At 54.9% G+C, this 22,013-nt stretch overlaps 3 protein-coding genes across 14 annotated transcripts in view; 1 reads left to right on the top strand and 2 right to left on the bottom strand.

The window, feature by feature from the left end:
• Positions 1–10,364, bottom strand: part of ZC3H18 (zinc finger CCCH-type containing 18) — a 50,108-nt gene extending 39,744 nt beyond the window's left edge. For 5 of the 8 annotated variants that reach the window (XM_069868828.1, XM_069868827.1, XM_069868826.1 and 2 more), the window contains exon 1: positions 8,668–8,792. The gene's annotated coding sequence lies outside the window, so the exon portion shown is untranslated. Of the gene's footprint in view, positions 1–1,711; positions 1,844–8,667; positions 8,793–10,217 lie in introns of those variants that run through there. The other 3 variants (XM_069868822.1, XM_069868823.1, XM_069868830.1) reach the window with 3 other exon arrangements.
• Positions 10,365–13,806: 3,442 nt separating this feature from the next.
• CIDEC (cell death inducing DFFA like effector c) lies at positions 13,807–15,800 on the top strand. Of its 2 annotated transcripts, none has more exons than XM_069868258.1 (6): positions 13,807–13,857; positions 14,351–14,423; positions 14,587–14,728; positions 14,803–14,952; positions 15,089–15,273; positions 15,410–15,800. In XM_069868258.1, exons 1-6 carry the CDS (start codon positions 13,818–13,820, stop codon positions 15,594–15,596), a joined length of 777 nt encoding a protein of 258 aa, XP_069724359.1. In that variant the 5' UTR covers positions 13,807–13,817; the 3' UTR covers positions 15,597–15,800. The 2 variants fall into 2 exon arrangements, with proteins under 2 accessions (XP_069724359.1, XP_069724360.1); XM_069868259.1 differs by lacking the exon at positions 13,807–13,857 and adding an exon at positions 14,136–14,268.
• Positions 15,801–16,875: 1,075 nt separating this feature from the next.
• The window catches only part of ZFPM1 (zinc finger protein, FOG family member 1), a 35,683-nt gene continuing 30,545 nt past the window's right edge, over positions 16,876–22,013 (bottom strand). For 2 of the 4 annotated variants that reach the window (XM_069868145.1, XM_069868144.1), the window contains exons 4-8: positions 21,604–21,816; positions 20,546–20,770; positions 20,137–20,232; positions 19,841–19,990; positions 16,876–19,687 (exon numbers count right to left, since the gene is read on the bottom strand). In XM_069868145.1, the coding sequence (XP_069724246.1) occupies positions 17,469–19,687; positions 19,841–19,990; positions 20,137–20,232; positions 20,546–20,770; positions 21,604–21,816 (2,903 nt within the window). In that variant the 3' untranslated portion in view covers positions 16,876–17,468. The remainder of the gene's footprint in view (positions 19,688–19,840; positions 19,991–20,136; positions 20,233–20,545; positions 20,771–21,603; positions 21,817–22,013) is intronic. The other 2 variants (XM_069868147.1, XM_069868146.1) reach the window with 1 other exon arrangement.

Below are 22,013 nucleotides of genomic sequence, written 5' to 3' on the forward strand. Positions count from 1 at the left end.
CAACACTTGTTATGGGGAAAAAGCTGGGAAATCAAGAAAAGCTCACCTTGCAGAATTCGTACTGTTGCTTATTGCCTCCTAAAGAAGTTGCTTGAATTCATGAACATGGTTTATTATAGCACTTTTAAGAAGGAAACAGTTTAAACTGGATAAGGGACCGATTCCAGTATTGTCCTAGACTAGATAAGTTGCTACCCTTCATATACAATGACGGAGCTTGAGGTTGGAATTTCATCTACAACGTCTAATAGGGGAGGCTCCACGAGTACCCCCACCAAATCACCATCAGAATGCTGAGGTAGTCTCCTCACCCCATGCACAATAGGCACTGACATTTCTTCTGTGAACAAGTGAAGGAGCTTCAGAACATAGGGCCAGGTTTTCAGGTGTGTTTTGTGACTATAGGCACAGGGCACCACAGACTGCATGGACTCTCAAAGAGGCACAGGACCACAATTTACAGTGATGCTGGAAAACCAGCCCATATATTTACAGAACTTTTTACACTGCACCCAGAATAGAAATGAAAGCAAGGACAGCACACATTCATGACAACTCTTGGATTTTTTTATCAGGTTTAATTTAGACAGTGCACACACAAGCAGATCAACTTCACACCTGTCTACATCACACGCTTTTGCTAGAAAAGCAACGGTATGAATGTGTGCTTGGCACAAATAAGTTAAAAACTAGATGTCTGGTTAGAATAAGCATAATAAATACAACAAAAAGAGACAAGATGTAAAGCAGATAAAAATCCCAACCCATACATCTATTTATTTTATTCCAGGAAACAAAAAAAAACCCCACAAATTACTGAAGAACTGTCTGACCAAAGGAACAGGCTGAGCTGTCTCCTACTAGGAAGATCACTGGCTTACACATAGATAAAAGCTCTTGGTGATTAAAAACTCTTATTCTTCAGTTGTGGCGTCTTGCTGCAGCGCATCCTTAGCCCTATAAGCAATGATGGCAACTCCTTCCTTGTATCCCTTGGCAGTAACCAACAGGGCCCAGCTAGCTCTGAAGAACCTAGGCTGAGAAAGGTGTCTCATCAGGTTTTTCAGCACTGAGGAGGCCAGCGGGCAGAGAAATAAAAGCACAATCTGCAGTGGGAATAGTTCAAGGGCATCGGCTCCTCTTCAGGTGGTATCTTTCCGGAGAACTAAACTCACCATTGGGTATATGCCACCTCCTCCTCCTCCAGACCCAAAGATTCGTACAGGAACAAGCTTGGACAGCCATCAGACAGAAAAGAAAAGCTGAAGACAAACTCAAGGCTTACAGATGCATATATAGGGCTAAAGGAAAGCCACGAGGTTACAAATCAACAGGATTACTGGTGTAACAAAAACACAGCATAAATCACCTGATTTTTTACCTGCTATTTTTAAGACCTTTGGAGTAGAAATGCTCCAAAACCAAGACCCTGGCAGCTCCTTTAAATAGAGCAATCCTTCCTGAAATAACAGTTACTAAAACTATGCAGCTCTGGGATACTTAACCTTTTCCTGACCTACTCTGTGACTCTTCCCTGTAATGCTCCTCTGACTGGTTTGGGATAGTAAAGGTTGTCATTATCCAAGGGCAAGAACAGGCAGAAGGCACACCCAGCCACAGCATCCAAACAAATCACCACGCACCGAAAACGATCAAAGCAAATCCAAGCCTTCACAACATCTGAAACCCAAAACATTCTGGCGGCACAGACCTGGGGATCTCAGTGCTGAAATACAGCAGGAGGGTAAGCACAGGGAACACCAGGTATCTCTTCTGTACCCAGGGCTGGAAATCAGGAAGGCAAACAACTTTGTTACCTGTGCTACTCGTCTGCTTCTTCATAAACTTTCCAGAACCAGGGCTGTTGGATGTATGTCTCGTACACTGCCAGATGGAGTGTCATCACTGAGATAACATCTCTCGCATTCACTGTTGTGAAGACATTATTATCTGGTATTTGCAGCAAACTGTCGAGATGAAAGTCACACTCAAGAAAATGCTGCCTATTGTGCTACAGGAGGTCTGCAGAAGGGCTAACAACGATTCTCAAAAATAAAAAAGCATTCCCAGAAGCCATGCAAGTCTAACTGCTAGTACTCAACAACTTTGTTCTACTTCATGTCTTCAAAGCGCTACACAAATGTTAGCTAATTGATAAATGTGAGGATCTAAACATTCAATGGGCCTGAGCAGCAAAAACATCCCATTTTGAGCTTCCAACCGACTGCTCTTGTTTCTCCACACATTTGAAGAAGTTGGTTCATGCTCACATCCAAAGATATAATTCTACTGAAAACTTAAAAGCCCAATTAAAAGATGGTGATGGCCTCCTGGTGACAGTGGCTCCGGGCAGTTAAATAGAATGCAATCTGAAACAAATTATATTCTTAGTGAGTATATAAAGGTTGATGCTGAGTCCATAAATGCTTGCACAAATTGTTACTGGCTTGAAGAGCAATTTTATGGCAACAGTTTTAATTGCCTGAGAAGTTACACTTTGCATGTGCACAGAACAACTTAGCATATTACAAATGAAAGGTCAGCCTTAAGAGGCCAGGAGGAACATAAAAGCTGTCAAGTGCACATGTATTCAGGAAATTTGTTTTCTAATTTCTTGCAAATAAGCAGCATCAAAGAAAAGGTGTTTAAGTGAACTAGATGCCTTTCTGCATTCAGTATCGAGACCCTTAGAGGGATGGGGGAAAACCAAGTATGAACGCAATCGCACCACCAGCTAAGGTGATAAGTATAAAACGCTCACCTCTACCAACGACTATAAAAGCTATTATAAAAAATCCAGTGCATCCGTCAGTTACAATAATTTCCTATTAATTTTCACCAGCAGAAATTATAAGAAACACAATAAATGACAGCCCAACTGAAAAGGGCTCACAATATGCACGTTTTTGGTGCACATTTCCCTACAAGTTTCCCTTCAGCAATGGGCCTTACATCCTCCCTGGCACCTCTTTCTGTGCAGGCAGTGAAGCCATGCACAGAGGCACTTATGCTACCTCTTATGCTGAATGATGTCAGTGAGAGCCACAGTTCACAGAATCACTAGGTTGGAAAAGACCCACTGGATCATTGAGTCCAACCATTCCTATCAAACACTAAACCATGTCCCTCAGCACCTCATCCACCCATCCCTTAAACACCTCCAGGGAAGGTGAATCAACCACCTCCCTGGGCAGCCTGTTCCAGTGCCCAATGACCCTTTCCATGAAGAATTTTTTCCTAATGACCAGCCTGAACCTCCCCTGGCGGAGCCTGAGGCCATTCCCTCTTGTCCTGTCCCCTGTCACTTGGGAGAAGAGCCCAGCTCCCTCCTCTCCACAACCTCCTTTCAGGTAGTTGGAAAGAGCAATGAGGTCTCCCCTCAGCCTCCTCTTCTCCAGGCTAAACAACCCCAGCTCCCTCTGGAAGCCACTCCTTCAGTCAGTCTCCAAGGGCTGTTGCTCCAAGTTCACCAGTAGACAACAAAAGATACTCAAAACCCAATGAACCAGGTTTTTCCTTCAATCTTATGCGCAAGAGTATGGAAATGTCCCAAAGCAAACCCACGAAATGCAAAGGTGAAATCAAAATTGGGAAAAAATGAGATGGACCTTAAAGAAAACTGTCAGACTAACAGTGGAACAGGACTAGATAGCATTTCTGCTGCATGATGGCAAGTTACTGCTCTAACACCTGTCCAAAAGTTAGGCTAGTCTCTCCCTGCCACAGCAACTCCTCCATTCACAGGGGAGATTGAGATAATAACACCTCCTTCAGCCATGCCTTAGCCCTGTGCAGCCCCAGGGCTCTGAACACAGGAGGAGAGTGAGGGGAAGTAGGTATAGCACCCCAATAACCAGCTTTTGGGCCATAGTAAAATTGCAGAAACATGGTCCGAGACGGGAGAACATCTTATCACTAGTTGGGATTATTTGTAGTCACTCATTTGTAGAAAAAAGACATAATGGAATGCTATGAAAGGAAAAAGTGCTAGAGTGCTTGCTCTAGGCAGTCAAGCTTCCTTTCAAACTACAAAGGATTTATTCTTTGCACAGTAGCAAAGTCTGCAAGTTTAGCTCCAGTTTAAAGTGCATGTCCCAAGTGCTGTCTCAGAATAATCTGTGAATCACAGCTGATCCCAAATCTCTGGAATACCACAAATTTTTTTTAAGCGTTTTTGCAGGTGGATTATTTGGGTATTTTTTCTTTCCACTCATTTAGTTACACATACAGACAAACACCAGAAAAATCTAAGAACAATGACTACATGGAACTACTTCAAATTGAGCGACACTGACATAAGAGCAGAAATCCACTCATCATAAGCTCAGCGTTTTTGTGCCTTAAAACCAAGCCAGTTTCTTACTGTCTTCAAGGACAGTTATAAAAGCAAAAATTTAACTTCTAACCTACAGATAAGATTGTTTGACTTGTAGCTTTGGGTGATGGGGCAAGAATCAGGTATATAATAATACTTTGCATCTAGCACTGTTTTATCTTCAGAGATATCTTTAAAATTACAGGCAGCTCAGGCAAAACTGACTTTAGGCAAAGCTGCACAACCCCTTCCGTTACAGAACTGACCTCATTTGCTCAAAGGGTGTCAAATTTCTGTGATTCTGTGAAATTTTCATTTTCTGCATGCCTGATGCAGACTAGTTCAGAACAGGTTGCTAAGCCAGTACTGTGAGCCAGCAGTATTAGAGACAGCTAAGCAAAAATACAAAGTGAAAAAATCCTTTAAATAAGAGGCCTGGGACTTCATCATCTTGTTTTCAGTAGCAGTGCCTTCGCATCATGCTCAGCAGCCCAAACAGAACCCAGCGGCACCCAGCTACAACTGAGAATACTTGGCAGTTTTTGCAAACCTAGGTTTGGCCCTTCAGTCACCGGGTATCTAGAAATGACAGAAAGACAGGAAGCTCTCTGAAGAGACATGTCTAGCATCATCTAGGAGCAAAATGAGAAAGACTAGAACAGCCTGGTGTCCTAGGAGACACATGGCTGCAGCCATCTGCAGCTTTCTTTGGCACAAACCTGCCTTCTCTCCCTGCAGACCCTCACTTCACTCCCTGCATGCACACAGACTGCTGGAAGAGGCACAGCCACATGCTCGTTCAGCACACAGCATTGATTGGCCTCACAGGCAGCTCGTTCGCACAGTCTCATGTCTAGTGGAAAACAGAAGCTTTTAGTACCCAATACCTACGCAACAAGAGGCAGTACTAAAGTCTCACAAATTGAGCTCTGGAATTTTTCAAATCAGGGAATGAGGAATTATCATATCTTTAACTTTGTCTGTGTTTTGTGGCTTGCATGCAGTGAAACAGAGATGCTCCTAAGCAAGAGGAGCATCCTAAGCAAGAGAAGCAAGAAGGCCAATGGCATCTTGGCTTGGATCAGAAACAGCGCGACCAGCAGGGCCAGGGAGGTTATTCTCCCTCTGGACTCGGCACTGGTGAGACCGCTCCTCGAATCCTGTGTTCAGTTCTGGGCCCCTCACCACAAGAAGGACGTTGAGGCTCTGGAGCGAGTCCAGAGAAGAGCAACAAAGCTGGTGAGGGGGCTGGAGAACAGGCCTTGTGAGGAGCAGCTGAGAGAGCTGGGGGTGTTTAATCTTGAGAAGAGGAGGCTGAGGGGAGACCTCATTGCTCTCTACAACTACCTGAAAGGAGGTTGTGGAGAGGAGGGTGATGGCCTCTTCTCCCAAGTGACAGGGGACAGGACAAGAGGGAATGGCCTCAAGCTCTGCCAGGCGAGATTTAGGCTGGACATTAGGAAAAAACTTTTCACAGAAAGGGTCATTGGGCACTGGTAGAGGCTGCCCAGGGAGGTGGTTGATTCACCTTCCCTGGAGGTGTTTAAGGGATGGGTGGATGAGGTGCTGAGGGACATGGTTTAGTGTTTGATAGGAATGGTTGGACTCGATGATCAGGTGGGTCTCTTCCAACCTGGTTATTCTATGATTCTAAGACCTTCACGTGGCCATCGTCACCTGCAAGGACTTGGATACAATAATGAAGGGGGTCATCTTGTTTTCTGTTCCCATTTAAGTCTCATAGTCTTGCAAACACCCAAAATTACACAGACTGTTCCCCAGCCCACTCACAGATAAAAAGGCACTGTACATTGATGAGGTGATAGGGAAATTTAAATCCATTGGCTACAGCCACATTATAATATATTTTTTCCAAAGCTTAACCATATTCAAGACTTTTTTTAAACTTAAAATACAGCATTGAGATTAAGAAGCCTTGACACAGCACTAAGGGCAATAAGAAAAAAGCCCTTTCCTATGCAAGTTGCTTTTTAAAGCAACTTCAATATTGCCAGGTAATCTTAGGAAAAGCTTTAAATGATATCTTTATCCTTACATTTTTATTAAGCAATCTGCCCAAGACAAGAGGTAGACGAGTTAGAGCTCTGGAATTCTTAGCAGCAAGTCTGTTTTCAAGATCAAGCCCAATGTCTACTCTCTATTAAATGAGCAGCACCAAAAAGTACAGAACTAGAAGGGCGAGATACCAACCAGGTTTTAGTCTGTGGTCACACGTGCACCTTGGACATTGCTCAAAGGCAGTGCAGCATTTCACTGACACACATTCTGGATCAGGGCTCTCAACAGTGCCTATTGCTGGCACGAGGCTCAAATTCTGCTCCTTATTACTCTATGCTGTGCTGTTTTCAATCAGAACTCATGGGAAGTTTGAGCTGCCTCTTCAATTAAGCCAAATAATCAAGCTCTGTGTACAACTGACTTGCTGCTGCAGGTAGTGTCTTGGCAGCAGGTGAACTGGAACTAGTATGGAAAGGACTACATCAGGGTGGTAGGTTACTCTAACCCACTGCAGCAACTATAGGATAACGCTGTGGGTTAAGATACAATCTGAAACAGCCACCAAGTCAAAAATACTCCTGGCAAGCATTGCTACCATTCATTAAATTCCTCTCCAAGGAAGAGTGTTTTGTGTGCCACAAAAAGCTTTTTCCAAGTGAACAAGGAAAACACCTTGGATACAGTATGGGAACCAACGGCTCAGATGGTTCCAGCACCTCTGATAACAGGAAGACACTGAGTATCCCATAGAAAAAAGTAGTTTCCATCTTCAAATCTTACAAATAGTCAGTCATACGGCAGGAATCAAGCTGACATACAACATGTGCACCCTCCCAGCAGGGACCTTACAGCTTCTGGGATGTTCATGGGACATATACTGCAGGGCAGAGGCCAAGGAAAGAAGGAACCTTTTGTGTCAGGCAGAAATCTCTGCGATAGCAGGAAGTGTTTTATTCTTCGACATCCAAACAGCTTTTTGCAAATTCAAAGCATTTCCATTAGGCAAATACATGAAAACCAGAGGTCAATGCAGAACAAAAGTTCTGGAACATGGGCTAAGTCAAGCCACAGGGATGGGTGAAGAATGATAAGCAAGTTCAGGAAAATGAATGGGAATTAGTGCTGATAGGACAGGTTAGAAGAGAAAGAATCTACAAAAAGATTTCGGGAACAAAGAACTGCAAAACAGAAACAAAAGAGAAGCAGTGGGAAGGAACCACAATAGGGAAAAATATTGAAAAGTAGGAATAACAGGATAAGGAAATAAAATGTCTCATGATGCAGGAAAGGAGCATCAGGTGAAAACACATGTAGAACAAAGTAAAGCCCCAGTCCTTTATTTTGAATGAAACTACAGTGATTAACAGGGTTAATTAACTAAATACATACTTAACTGCCACCCTTAGAGAAGCAGTGACTTTGAAGATGCATAGCAAACTTCAATTACCTAGCAGCTGTCAGGAAGCTTTCAGTGCAGAAAGCCACCTTTCAGCCTTAATTTAAGAGAACTGCTTGGTGACAGCCACTTTCAGCCAGCTGATTTTTGGAGGAGAGCTCAGAGAGCTCTGATCCACGATGTTAACCACTGGTTTCTGTCAGGCAAACTTTAGGATGGAAACTTGAAGAGAAACAGTGCTATGAGCTGGACTTTGCTTTCATAGTGTAACTGATATTCCTATTGCTGGAGCACACACAGCTCTTCCTGCAGCTCTCGGCGCCTTGTTCCCATGACAGAAAACAAATGCGATTGTTCCTGTATTCTGTAGGATTCATGAACAATTGCACTCAAGAGTCTAACTTTGCTCAGAACATTTGAGCAGATGTCTTGCAAAGACATGTCTTGATTAGATCACAACCTTTTTCCTTCATCTAGGCAAAACTTAGGAAGGTCAGGAGAAAGAATTCACACCTTGGAGGTGCTGCTTTTGCTACAAACACAACAAGTTATGAGTTGTTTCAGAAGAGCTGAGTTATTGATGGCAGTTAAAGACAATATAGTTAGCGTGGATGCCAAAAGGACAGCTCTGAGAAGAGACAACCCTGCTGAAGCAGTTCACGGAGGGATGGAAGCCACCTGCAGCACCTATGTGCTAAAACACTTGCAAAGACAATGGCAGCTCCCAACAGTGAACGTCCTCACAGCTTCTACTGTGCTAGGCAGACAATACAAACCAGTGTTACATGAGCAATGTAACCAGCCATTGCAGAATGGACCCTCACGGATTGGACAGCCACCCGCCCTTCACGGGACAGACCCCCAGGACCTGGTGCTACTGCGGGTTCCCAGTCCCTCTCCCTGCCCTGGCCCCCAGTTCCCCTCGTACCTCCCTTACCTCACAGGGCCTCCTGCCAGGCTGAGGTCCTTCTGCTGTGCCCCCTGGGGCCAAGGCTGCTGGAGCTCTCCCTGCTCCCACCTGCTTGGTGAGGAAGCACAGTCAGAGCTGCCTACACCCTTGGGGTCCAATCACCCCCTGTGCTGACCTCCACGAGGCAAGCTCCCCCCCAGCACTCCCAGTTAAGACAATCCCTCTCTGTAACATCCACCTAAAACTAAAGCTTCCCCCTAAGGTGGTCCTGTTCCCTTCCCCAGCATGCCACCATCTAAGCTGAGGCTTCCCTACCTCAACATCCTCCCCTCAAAATAGGGCTTTACCCTCAACTCCCCCCTCCAAATGGGGGAGCCCACCCCAGATCAAAGAATCAGAACGGTTTGGGATGGAAGTGACCTTAAAGCCCATCCAGTTCCACCCCCCGTCACGGGTCGAGACACCTCCCACTGGATCAGGTCCCCTCCACAGACTAAGTAACCCCCTGCCCAGCCTGGGGCTGCTGCCCTCCCATCACCTCAAACCAGCGCTTCCCTCCCCACACCCCCTTTCCCAAACTTGCCCCCCACTGCACTGAGCCTCCTGCCCAATTCCCAGCAAGAGCCACCCCTCCCTTTCCCGGTGTGCCCCCATTTAAGCTGGGGCTCCCCCCTACCTCAACATTACCCCCAAAACATGCCTGTATCCCCATACATCCCTTCCAAACAGGGTGGCTCTCCCTAGACCACAGAAACAGAATGACCTACAATCCCCCCACCCCAGAGGGTGCCCCTGCCCCCCACCATTCCCTGCCCCCGACAAGAGGATGCCCCCTGCTTCCCAGCAACCCTACGCTTTCACCTCAGGAGGTGCCTCTGCTCCCCAGCCCCCCATCTCCTCAGGGGCTGCCCTCGCTCCCCAACATCCCCTCCCACCTCAGGGGGTGCCCCTGCTCCCACTCCCACCTCAAGAAGTGCCCCTGCTCCCCACCATCCCCCACCCCACCGGGGGGTGCCCCAGCTTTCCCCCCCCACCTCAAGAAGTGCCCCTGCTCCCCACCATTCCCTAAGCCCTCCCCACCTCAGGGGCTGCCCCTGCTCCCCACCATTCCCTAACCCCTCCTCGCCTCATGGGGTGCCCCTGCTCCCCACCATTCCCTAAGCCCTCCCCACCTCATGGGGTGCCCCTACTCCCTACCATTCCCTAACCCCTCCCCACCTCAGGGGGTGCCCCTGCTCCCCACCATTCCCTAACCCCTCCCCACCTCATGGGGTGCCCCTGCTCCCCACCATTCCCTAACCCCTCCCCAGTTCAGGGGCTGCCCCTGCTCCCCCCCGCATCAAGAGGTGCCACTACTGCCCACCATCCCGGCCCCCCTCCGGACGACTCTGCTTCCCCCACCGCAAAACCCTCAAGAGGTGCCCCCTACCCCTCACTCCCCCCGGGATGCTCCTGCTCCCCAGCTCCCCCACACCCCGGCCGCTCCCTCCGGTTCCGCGGGCGCCGGGGCCCGCCCCCCGTCCCCGCTAGGCCCCAGTCGGCGCCGACCGAGCGCGGCGGCGCGGGCAGCGGCTCACCTGGGCGGCGGTGGCGGCGGGCCGGGCCGTGTGGGCGGAGCGAGGCGCGGGGGGAAGGGAAGGAAGCGGCGAAGCAGCAGCGGCGGCGGCGGCGGCAGGACGGGACGGGGCCTCTACTCGCGGCGGCGCAGGGCGGCCATGGCGTGACGTCATCCGGGCGCGACGGCCCTGGGGGAGGACAGGGGCGGGGCGCGAGGACGCGCGCGCTCTCCGCTCCCCCCCCTTCCCCGACCCGCGCGCGCATGCGCCGCCGTCCCGGCCGCGTCTTAAAGGGGCCGCGACCCCGGCTGGGAGGGGGGAAGATGGGGGATGTGCACACGCGTGGGCAAGGGGACCCCCACCACCACCCCACACACCATTGGAAGGCGCACACACCCCCACACCAACACCAGTGGAAGGCGCATGCACGTGCATGCGAGGGAAGTGCATGCCTGCCACACAGATGCACATGCACTAAGCTGGGTGGAAGCGTGGATCTGCTGGAGGGTTGGGAGGCTCCAAAGGGATCTGAACAGGCTGGACCGCTGGGCTGAGACCGATGGCAGGAGGTTTAACAAGGCCAAATGCCGGGTCCTGCACTTGGGGCACAACAACCCTGAGCAGCTCCAGACTAGTCTGGCTGGAAACTGCCTGGAGGAGAAGGACCTGGGGGTGTTGGTTGACAGCGACTGAACATGAGCCAGCAGTGGCCCAGGTGGCCAAGAAGGCCAATGGCATCTTGGCTTGGATCAGAAACAGCGTGACCAGCAGGTCCAGGGAGGTTATTCTCCCTCTGGACTCGGCACTGGTGAGACCGCTCCTCGAATCCTGTGTTCAGTTCTGGGCCCCTCACCACAAGAAGGATGTTGAGGCTCTGGAGCGAGTCCAGAGAAGAGCAGCGAAGCTGGGGAAGGGGCTGGAGAACAAGAGGAGCAGCTGAGAGAGCTGGGGGTGTTTAATCTTGAGAAGAGGAGGCTGAGGGGAGACCTCATTGCTCTCTCCAACTACCTGAAAGGAGGTTGTGGAGAGGAGGGAGCTGGGCTCTTCTCCCAAGTGACAGGGGACAGGACGAGAGGGAATGGCCTCAAGCTCCACCAGGCGACATTTAGGCTGGACGTTAGGAAAAAATATTTCACGGTAAGTGTCATTGGGCACTGGAACAGGCTGCCCAGGGAGGTGGTTGATTCACCTTCCCTGGAGGTGTTTAAGCGACGGGTGGATGAGGCGCTGAGGGACATGGTTTAGTGTTTGATAGGAATGGTTGGACTAAATGATCCGATGGGTCTTTTCCAACCTGGTGCAGGACCCGGCATTTGGCCTTGTTAAACCTCCTGCCATTGGACTCTGCCCAGCGGTCCAGCCTGTTCAGATCCCTTTGCAGAGCCTCCCTACCCTCCAGCAGATCAACACTTCCACCCAGCTTAGTGTCGTCCGTAATCTTGCTAAGGGTGCACTTGATGCCTTCATCCAGGTCATTGATAAAGACATTGAACAGGGCTGGACCCAGCACTGAGCCCTGGGGAACCCCACTTGTCACTGGCCTCCAGCTGGATTTCACTCCATTTCCCACCACTCTCTGGGCCCTCCAGCCAACCAGTTTTCCACCCAGGAGAGTGTGCGTCTGTCCAGGCCAGAGGTGACAGTTTCCTAAGCAGAATGCTGTGAGAAACTGTGTCAAAGGCTTTACTGAAGTCCAGGAAGATACATCCACAGCCTTTCCCTCATCCAGCAGCTGAGTCACTTTGTCATAGAAGGCGATCAGGTTAGTTTGGCAAGACCTGCCTTTTGTGAACCCGTGTTGACTGGGCCTGATCACCCGGTTCTCTTGCATGTGCTTCATGATAGGACTCAAGATCACCTGCTTCATGACTTTCCCTGGCACTGAGGTCAGACTGACAGGCCTGTAGTTCCCTGGATCCTCCCTGTGACCCTTCTTGTAGATGGGCACAACATGAGCCTCCAGTCCAGTGGGACTTCCCCAGTCTTCCAGGACTGTTGGAAGATGACGGAAAGGGGTTTGGCCAGCACATCCACCAGCTCCTTCAATACCCTTGGGTGAATCCCATCCGGCCCCATAGACTTGTGGGTGTCTAGTCGGGCTAGCAAGGCTCTGACCACCTCCTCTTGGATCATGGGAGCCTCATTTTGCTCCTCTAGCTCCTGGGTTTGTACACAGACAGAACAACTTTCTTTACAATTAAAGACTGAGGCAAAGAAGGCATCAAGTACCTCAGCCTTTTCCTCAGCCCCTGTCACTGTTGTTTCTTCTGCATCCAATAGGGACTGTATGGTCTCCCTAGTCCTCCTTTTATTATTTATATATTTATAGAAAGATTTTTTGTTATCTTTCACAGACTTTGCCAATGTTGCTCTCCCTGATGCCAACGGGACCAAACACCAGCGTCTGGAGCGTGGCTGTGGGTCCCTGCCAGGCTGCTCAGCACCCTGTCCTCCCCATTAACAACAGCGTTAATGAGCTCCCCTCATTAGTGCTCCCACCCAGGGGCTGGTGCCCATGCTGGATGTGTGCCTGCAGGGCTGTAGTCGTGCCTGCGCTCCTGGTCCTCCCCGACGCTGCTGGTTTAGCAGGATGTGGGTGCCTGTGGCTCCTTGCCCAGCTCAGGATGTGGCCCCACACCCTGGGGGTGCTCAGCACCTTTGTGACCCACCTGACCCAGGCCCTGGCTCCATGCTCTTCACAGCAGCCCCGTGCCTCGAGGTCCTGGACCACCAGCACCCCAGGTCCCCCTCGTGACAGCCCACCCGGGAACCCTGTCTGTTTTTTCCCCTCCAACCAACTGGGCTCCAACTGGGCTCCAGCTGTGCTTTGCCAACCCCAGGGCACCAAATGCTGTGCCCCTTGCCTTGACTGTCGAAACAGCCCCCTGAGTCCCTCACCTTTCCCAGCTCTCCAACCTGGGGCCAAATTCAGCTCTGGGAAGTGCAGGGACGATGTCCCAGAGATGCGAAATGTCCAGGAGGCTGCCTACTGGGGGCACTGGGAGAGGGCTTAGTGGGAGCACTGGGAGAAGGCTTACTGGGGACACAGGGAGGCTGCTTATAGGAGGCACTGGGAAAGGGCTCACTGGGGACACAGGGAGGCTGCTTATTGGGGGACACTGGGAGGGGGCAGCCCTGAGGAGAAGCGCTTGGGCAGCCTGGGGGATGCCGGTGGGTCTGGGCTGGAGGATGCTCCCTAGAGACAGCCCTGGGAATGCTCCTTCATCACCCCATGACATCAGTTCAGGCATTGCCCTCTGCACTTGGCCACCCGCCTTGTGCCAGCAGCCTAGGAGGGGATTGGCTCAGGCAGGAGGGGCGGGACTGGGTGGGCAGAGTCTGTGACAGGTATATAAAGTGAGGTGGGATGGGTGGGAGTGTGTTATTGCAGAGACATTGGTTGGTGTCTGCTGGAGGTGAGGGGATGATGGAGAAGGGTGCAGAGGTGTTGGTGTTTGCTGGAGGAGAGGAGATGAGATGATGGGGATGGGCACAGAGGCGTTGGTGCCTGCGGGAGGAGAGGAGATGATGGGGATGGGTGCAGAGGTGTTGATGTCTCCTGGAGGTGATGGGATGATGGGGGTGGGCGCAGAGGTGTTGGTGCCTGCTGGAGGTGATGGGATGATGGGGATGGGCGTGGGGGCGTTGGTGTCTGCTGGAGGTGAGGGGATGATGGGGATGGGCACAGAGGTGCTGATGTCTGCTGGAGATGAGGTGAGGGGATGGCAATGAGGATGGCAATGGCTCCACTCCCCAATATATTCCTGTCTGGATGTGTCCCTGCAGCAACAGGGTTGGGGGAGCCACGATGGGTGCCCCCAGCTCCCCAAAGTCCTCGTTGCTCTCCCAAGGGGCTGGAGCAAGCATGCAGCCCTGTGCCTGTGTCTCACCTTTGCTCCAGTACTGACTCAGTGCCCCACGTGCTGCTTTACGCAAGAGCCCTGCTGGCAGACAGACTCTGCCCGGCGTCTGCCACCAGCCTGGCCCTGGCCAAAGGGCAGGCACGGCCCCTGGGTAAAGGCAGCCGTGCTGGGGAGCTGGCTCACCACTCTACTGGAGCCGAGCACAGGAGGTGATGTGGGAAAGGGTCTCCCGGAGCGGAGAGGAGCTGGAGACAACACTCTGCCCAGGGCTGACTCCTTCCTTCCCAGCAGGCTGGACTGTGCTCCTTGCAAAGATGGATTATGCCAAGTCCCTGAGCCTCCGCCTGGCTGCTCCCGTCTCCAAGTAAGTGTTGAAGAGCCACTGTCCCTGGGGTGGGGAACACTGGAGCTCTCCCTGCTTTGGCACCTTTCAGTCCCCTCATAGATACGCTGCTCCCTACTGAGACTTAGGGGGCTGCCACTGGTGATGTATCTTGGGACATCCCAATCCCTCCATCTCTCCTCAGATGTGTCTCTGCCAGTGCCTCCATGACCCAGCAGCTGCTGTCAAGCCCGGCCCCACGGCCACGACCCTACCGTGTCTGCAACTGGGACCGCAGCCTGCGCAAGGGAGTCATGGCCCAGAACCTCACAGAGCTGCTCCACCAGGTGAGTGGGGGGCTGTCTGGGTGGGGGCTGTCTGCCCACCCCCCCAGCCCTGCTCACCCCCAGCATCGCTGCAGGCTGAGAGCGCCCTGCTTGCCTTGAGTCCCGTCTCCCTGGTACTGGATGAGGATGGCACCGCGGTGGAGACGGAGGCTTTCTTCCGCACGCTGGAGGAGGGCACGGTGCTGATGGCCCTGAGCAAGGGGCAGACCTGGTCTGCCTCCAAGGTAAGTGGAAGGAAGGAGCCTGTTTTGTCCCATTTGCATCCCACCCTGGGATCATGGTGCTGGGCTGAAAGGTAACAGGAATGCTGGGTGAACTGGGACTGGAAGGGTGGGTAACCCCAGTCCTGCTTATTCCTAGACGCCTGGCTACCAGCTTAGCCGGTCCCATAAGCCCCCTCGGAGGATCGACGTTGCCTGTGTCACCTTTGACCTTTATAAGACCAACCCACGGGACCTGGGCTGCCTCAATATCAAAGCCACCCTCTATGGCACCTACAGCATGTCCTATGACCTGCGCTGCTACGGGGCCAAGCGGCTGATGAAGTGAGTCCTGGAGGGGCTGGCGATGGCCCCGGGAGTGGGGAAGCTTCAGTGGGGAAGCAGCCCCTCTGCCCACACCCGCTGTGAGGTGCAAGAAGGGATGCTCACTGCCTTGCTCACTGCCTTTCTTCCTGCCCAGGGAAGCCCTGCGTTGGACGCTCTTCACCATGCAGGCCACTGGCCATGTCCTGCTTGGCACCTCCTCCTACATGCAACAGCTCCTGGATGCCACTGAGGAGCCCAAGGAGGTGGAGGGCAGCCCTGTGCTGCAGAGCCTCCTGCCCTGCAGCCTCCCACCCCTACCCTGCAGGAAAATGCTGCTTTGAGGGCTGAATGCCCAGTCCCCACTTGTCTACCACCTCCCATCCCTGGGGGTCCCAGCACCCTGCTAGGTCAATGCCTGGAGGGGGCTGCCATGGTGCCTGGCACAGCCTCTCCTTGTACTCTCCTGGTTGCGTGCAGCCAGCTCTTCTCTGTAATATCTATTGCTTTGTAAATATATTTATTTAAGTAAAGCTCCTGTGACTCCAGCTCTGTCTTGTCTCCTTTCTGCGGGGTCGGGGGGGTTGTAGGGGCTCAGCCCCTTGTCCTGCTTGGCACGCTGGGGCTGTGCTGGGTGGTGGTGCAAGAGCGTGCAAGGAAGGGACCTATTGCAACTGCTCCCCAAGGGACCTGCTGCCTTCATCATCTTCTTGTCACCCCAGCGACGTGGCTGGCACACAGAGCTTGGTCCCCAGTCCCTGGCACAGAGACAAGCCCTCCTCCTGCCAGTGCAGGCAATGCTGAAGGAGGAGACGGGGCAGAGGAGTTCCTTCACCCCAAACCCTGCACCCACAGCGGGCATGGAGCTGGGGGGTGGGTGTTTTAGCCCCCTGGCCCCATTGGCAGCCTCATCTTGCACAACCCCATAGGCTGGTGCTGCCCGAGCCGTGCCCCAGGGGGACTGCAACAGCCCCCCAGCTCCAGGGATACCAGACTGGGAAACAAAACACAGCCTGGGGTGAACCTCGGTGCTGGCAGTTTGGATGGAGGGGAGCCCAGACAGGTCTCTGAAGCACAAGCCCTGCCAGATAGGAAAGCTGGGAGGGAGTGGAATGACCCCCCCTGCCCACCTGAACTGTGCTGGGGAGAGCTGGGGGGGGAGGGAAGGAAGGCTTTGAGGGTATTTAGGGGTCCCCTATACATTGCAGGGGACAAGGGACCTGAGTGGCACTCACCTGGGACCCCACCACAATTCTCCGGGGCTCCAGTATGGGAGCAGAGGTTGGAGCTGGGCTCCTGGCAGCACAGCCCACCTGTGGCTGTGGGGGCTTAATTAGCCTGATAATTAATGAGCCCGTAGCCCCGCCCAGGGGCTGTCGGCTACATCACCCCATAGCACAAACGAGACACCCAGGGTGATGTGGGTGTCAGCAAAGGTGCCAGGGGCAGCATGGGGACAGCGAGCTCTGTCCTGTTGCCGCAGGCTCTTCCTGCCACACCACGGCTATGCAGACCCCACGTCCCCGTGGACTTGAGGTTCTCAAAGGTCTTTTCCAACCTAGGCATTCTACGATTCCCCAACTCCACTGGGTGATGGTGGCCATACCAGCCCTGCAGTGTCTCCCACCCGCATGCAGGTGGCAGCCCAGCTTTATTAGACATATTTATTTCTGTACACACTTATACACACGGTTCCCAGGGTAGCTTCCTCCTCACCCTCAGTGCTGTCTCTCTGCAGAGTCCACTCCGCAGCAGGGGGCACCCACACTCTTCTTAGGGTGCCTAGGGCCAAGCCCAGCCATGCTGAGCCCCCTCCCTGTCCCTGTAGTGTCTGCCTGCGGGAAAAGCCCCCCACGCAGCCCCCTGGCTTAGGCAGAGCCATGCACCTTCCCTCTGCCTCAGTTTCCCTGCAGCACCAGCTGTGGATACAGCAGGGGCTCCACACACACCAGGGGCCAGGACAGGTGTCCCCCCACCATCAGCACTTCTGCTTTCTCCCGCAGGGTCCTCAGCCTCGGACGCACAGAACCCCCAGCCTCGGGTAAAGCTTGGGGGCACCAAAGGGCCTCTTGATGCTGACGCTGCCCTGGCAGAGCCTCCTGGGGGTCCTTCATCACTCTGACCCCTGCAAGGGGGTGATGTTGGCCATTGGTTCCTGGTCTCCCAGGCCCTGCAGCCCCCCACCCAGCAATGGTGGCGAGGCAGCGGCGGGGGCTTTACTTGACGTGCTCAGCAGCGTGAGAGGAGCAGTAATACTTCTTGTGGGCGATGAAGGTGGAGAGGCTGCTGAACTTGATGTTGCAGAGGCGACAGTACCTGTGGTTGCCGTTGGGCACGGGACCTGGCACAGCCTTCGCCGGAGGCGTCTGCACCCCCCTGTCCGTGTAGGTGGGGGGCGTGGGGGGCTTGCGGGCGGCTTCTCGCAGTCCCTCGGGGGCTCCGGGTGAAGCGGGGGGTCGGGGCGAGCCGGGGGGCCGGGGGCTGCCGCTGCCATCCCGACCCTCCTTGCCGTTAAAGCTGTCCCGGCGGAGGTGGGGGGCAGGAGGGCGAGGGGGGGACGCCGCGGGCAGTGGGGGCTCGGGTGTCCTGCCGGCACCGAGTGCCGGGGCATCGGGGAGTCCCTGCCCAGCTGCCGCTGGCTTGGCCACGTAGAGCCCGTGGGCGTTACGGAAGTGCTCGAGGAGGTCGCCCTTGACGGCCCCGTTGAGGGGACAGTAGGGACAGGCCGAGAGAGGTCCCTTCACCCCCAGGGGTGGCAGAGGACCCTTGGGGTGACGCTGCAGCGAGTCCGCCCCGGATACACCAGGGTAGGGGATGCTGGGGCTTGCTGCCGCAGCCGCCCTCACCCGCAAACCTTCGGGGTCCCCCTCGCCGGGGCTGCTGGGGCTGCGGCGGCCCTTGAGGGGGGTGGGCACAGCCGCCTTCATCTTCTGGAGCTGCTCGAGGGTGCGGGGCTGCAGCGGGGTGGCCGGGCACTGGTACTTCTTGTGGGCCAGGTAGCTGTCGAGGTTGTTGAAGCTGATGCGGCAGGCGGTGCATTCGTGGTAGTCGGCCAACTGCAGCAGCGGTGCCGGTGCCGCATCGCCATGCCGCCGCGGCTTCTTGCTCAGGTCGATGGGACCATCGGTATCCGGGCTGGAGCGGGGCGAGGGGGCAGCCCCTGGGGGTTCGGGGGCCGGCGGTGGCTCGGGGGCTGGCGGGGGTTCGGCGGGGCGATGAGCAGCCCCATGGATCTCATAGAGCTTGCGGCGTTTGCGGGTGCGGAGAGGCTGCGGCACGTAGGGGACTTTGGGGGCGTTCGGGCGGCGAAGAGGGGGGTCGTGGCGGGAGGCGCAGTAGAAACGCTTGTGCACCACGTAGGTCTCGTGGCGGCTGAAGCGGATGTTGCACGCCTCACACAGCGTCCTGCTGGGGTCCTCGTCCCCCTCATCCCCCACCGAGCTGCCGGGGCTCTGGCTGTCCTCGCTGCATCGCCCCAACCGCCCCTCCGCCTCGGGGGACCCCGCTTTGCCACCCACCTCCTCTGTTTTCACCTCCGGCGGGGCGGCTGGCGGTGTGGCATCCCGGCTGGCATCCCCGTCCCCTACGAGCGTCCCCTGCCCATCCCCCGCTGACGGGGACAGCAGTGTCCCTGGGGCAGGGGGACCCTTGGGGGCCCCGGGGGGTGCTTTGAGCTTGCGTGCCCCAGGGGGACTATCCTCAACGAGGTGCCGGCTGGAGCAGTAAAGGCGCTTGTGCACGTAGTAGTTGTTGATGTTGTTGAAGGTGATTTCGCACTCGAAGCAGGTGGCACCCTTTGGCACCGGCGCACCGGCATAGATGGCGGGTGGCACTGTGCCACCGTGGCCCTGCTTCAGCCGGCTGTGCACCAGCTCTGACATCTTCGCCAGGATCTCCGATGCCTGTGGCACCACTGTGGCTTCGTGGCCAAACACGTACTGGGGTAGGAAGACAGTGCCACCAGCTGTGCCCATCCCCGGCTCGCTGGGCACCGGGCTGGAGCCCGGCGTGGGGCTAGCGAGCTCCGACTTGACCTTTGCTGAGGGCAGGCTGCGCGGGGACGAGGTTCGAGAGGAGGCATCGGGGCTGCCACCTTCTCCAGGGCCACTGCTTTTAAGCCCCTCTGCTTCGCTTGCTGGACTGCCGGCAGGCTCCTCCTTGATGCGGACGGCCTCGTTGGAGGAAGAGGAGGAAGAGGAGGAGGATGATGATGAACCTTCCCCGTTCTGTGCCTGGGTGGGTGGTGAGAGCTTGCCGGCCCTGGCATTGGAGGGAGAGGCAGGTGGGGCTGGGGGGGCCACGGTGTCAGGGCTGGGCAGTGGGGCGGGCAGGGGGCCGTGCAGCACCATGTGCTGCGGCAGTGGCTGCAGTCCCTCGGGCAGGAACGCGGGCAGGCTGCACTTGCGCAGGGGTGCGTTGTTCGTCTGGCTCAGCCCTGTCGAGAGGAGAGAGGCACTGGTGTTACCTGCCATCCCTGACGCGCGGATGCTCACCCCACTCCTTGCCTCCAGAGCTGTCTGGGGACGCAGCCCTCGGTGGCAACACAAGGCTCTGCGTGGGGTACTGGTATGTGTTTCCCTGCACTCACCGGGAGTGAGGGGTTTGGCAGCAGGTAGGGTTGGCCCTGGTGAGTACACCTCTCCCTTGGAGCCTGGCTGGCAGATCATGTGGTTGGTGACCAGGTGGCTGTAGAGGATGTCCCTCGTGGTGGAGATGAAGCCACAGCTGTGGCAGACGCCTGTGGGGAACACAAGACAGGGTTGAGCGGGCAGGACAATGCCCAGAGGGGCAAGGGGAGACCTGTGGGGAGTGGGACTCCATCCCCAGGCTGCTTTGGAAGGGACAGGATTGTCCTCGTAGGGGCGCAGAGCAGTGCTTGCTCACCATTCAGGGTGTCTGTGTGCACCTTCAGGTGACGCTCACAGTTGGCTTTTGTGGTGAAGGCAGACAGGCAGATCAGACAGACGAACGGCCGCTCTCCTGCAGGATGGACGGATAGGTGGATGCCTCAGTGCCAAGGGAAGTGGGGACAGGGACCACAGAGACACCCCATGGGGCTGTGCTGGCCAGGAGGACACCGGCTGCAGGAAGCAGGATGCTCACTTTGTCTTTTACAGGGCTGGGTTGGGAAGACCTACAAGCAAGTGGCCCCAAACCAGTAACCCAACTCGGGGAGAACCTCATCTAACTGGTCCCTGTTGTGCAGCCCTGCAGCCTCCCTGCCCCTCCACCCAGGTCCTTCCATGTGCCTTGGTGTCCCCAGACTGCAGCAGCGTGCCATGCTGTGCCGTACCGCTGTGGCTCCGCATGTGGATCTCCAGGGAGCTGGCGCTGGGGCAGCTCTTCTTGCACTGAGGGAAGGGGCAGATGCGCTCGTTGGGGTAAGTCTCCTTGGGCTTCTCCTCCAGGGCAGGTGAGCTGGCGCTCTGCCGGCTTGCGCAGTAGTACATCAGATGGGCTTGCAGGTTGCGCTCGCTCCGGTACCAGATCCCACAGTCCTTGCAAGGGAAGACATCCTCTGTGAAGGGAAAGGGAAATACATCACTTGTATGATGGGCTGGGGATGGTTAGCATGGTCTCAGTTACAAGTGGTGCCCCCAGGGCTCAGTGCTGGGTCCAGCCCTGTTCAACGTCTTTATCAATGACCTGGATGAAGGCATTGAGTGCACCCTTAGGAGGGCAGGGAGGCTCCAAAGGGATCTGAACAGGCTGGACCGCTGGGCTGAGACCAATGGCAGGAGGTTTAACAAGGCCAAATGCCGGGTCCTGCACTTGGGGCACAACAACCCTGAGCAGCTCCAGACTAGGAGAAGCCTGGCTGGAAACTGCCTGGAGGAGAGGGACCTGGGGGTGTTGGTTGACAGTGACTGAACATGAGCCAGCAGTGGCCCAGGTGGCCAAGAAGGCCAACGGCATCTTGGCTTGGATCAGAAATGACATGGCCAGCAGGTCCAGAGAGGTTATTCTCCCTTTGTACTCTCTACAACTACCTGAAAGGAGGTTGTGGAGAGGAGGGAGCTGGGCTCTTCTCCCAAGTGACAGGGGACAGGACGAGAGGGAATGGCCTCAAGCTCCGCCAGGGGAGGTTTAGGCTGGACATTAGGAAAAAAGTTTTCATGGAAAGGGTCACTGGGCACTGGAACAGGCTACCCAGGGAGGTGGTTGAGTCACCTTCCCTGGAGGTGTTTAAGGGATGGGTGGACAAGGCGCTGAGGGATGTGATTTAGTGATTGATAGGAATGGTTGGACTTGATGATCCGATGGGTCTTTTCCAACCTGGTGATTCTATGATTCAGTCCCATGCCCTGCCCTGTATCCCACCCACCATGCTCTCCGTCCCTGGGGACTCACTGTTGACCACAGCGGTGGCCAGGATGGCAGCCATGCCCGCTTGCTGTGGCAGCAGCTGAATGTCCGAATGCAGCGCGGCAGGGTATGGTGAGTCGCCTGGCTCTGCTTTCACCACGTGGTGGTTGGGGATGGCTGGTGGCTCTGCCACCACAAAGGCGCACATGGCCTCGTCCTCCCGCAGGGCACGTGTCGTCCGGCACCACAGGCTGTCACCTGGAGGGACATGGGGACAGCGATCAGCATGGAGTCCCCCAGACCCTTGTCCTGCTGCTGTGCTGCTGCCTGCATGGCTCTGCCCACCCCCTTGCCCTAGTCCTGTGCTTTTGGTTGACAGCGACTGAACATGAGCCAGCAGTGGCCCAGGTGTCCAAGAAGGCCAATGGCACCTTGGCTTGGATCAGAAACAGCAT

Source organism: Phaenicophaeus curvirostris, chromosome 14 (assembly GCF_032191515.1).
Source record: "Phaenicophaeus curvirostris isolate KB17595 chromosome 14, BPBGC_Pcur_1.0, whole genome shotgun sequence".
In the NCBI taxonomy this organism is placed as follows: Eukaryota; Metazoa; Chordata; class Aves; order Cuculiformes; family Cuculidae; genus Phaenicophaeus; species Phaenicophaeus curvirostris.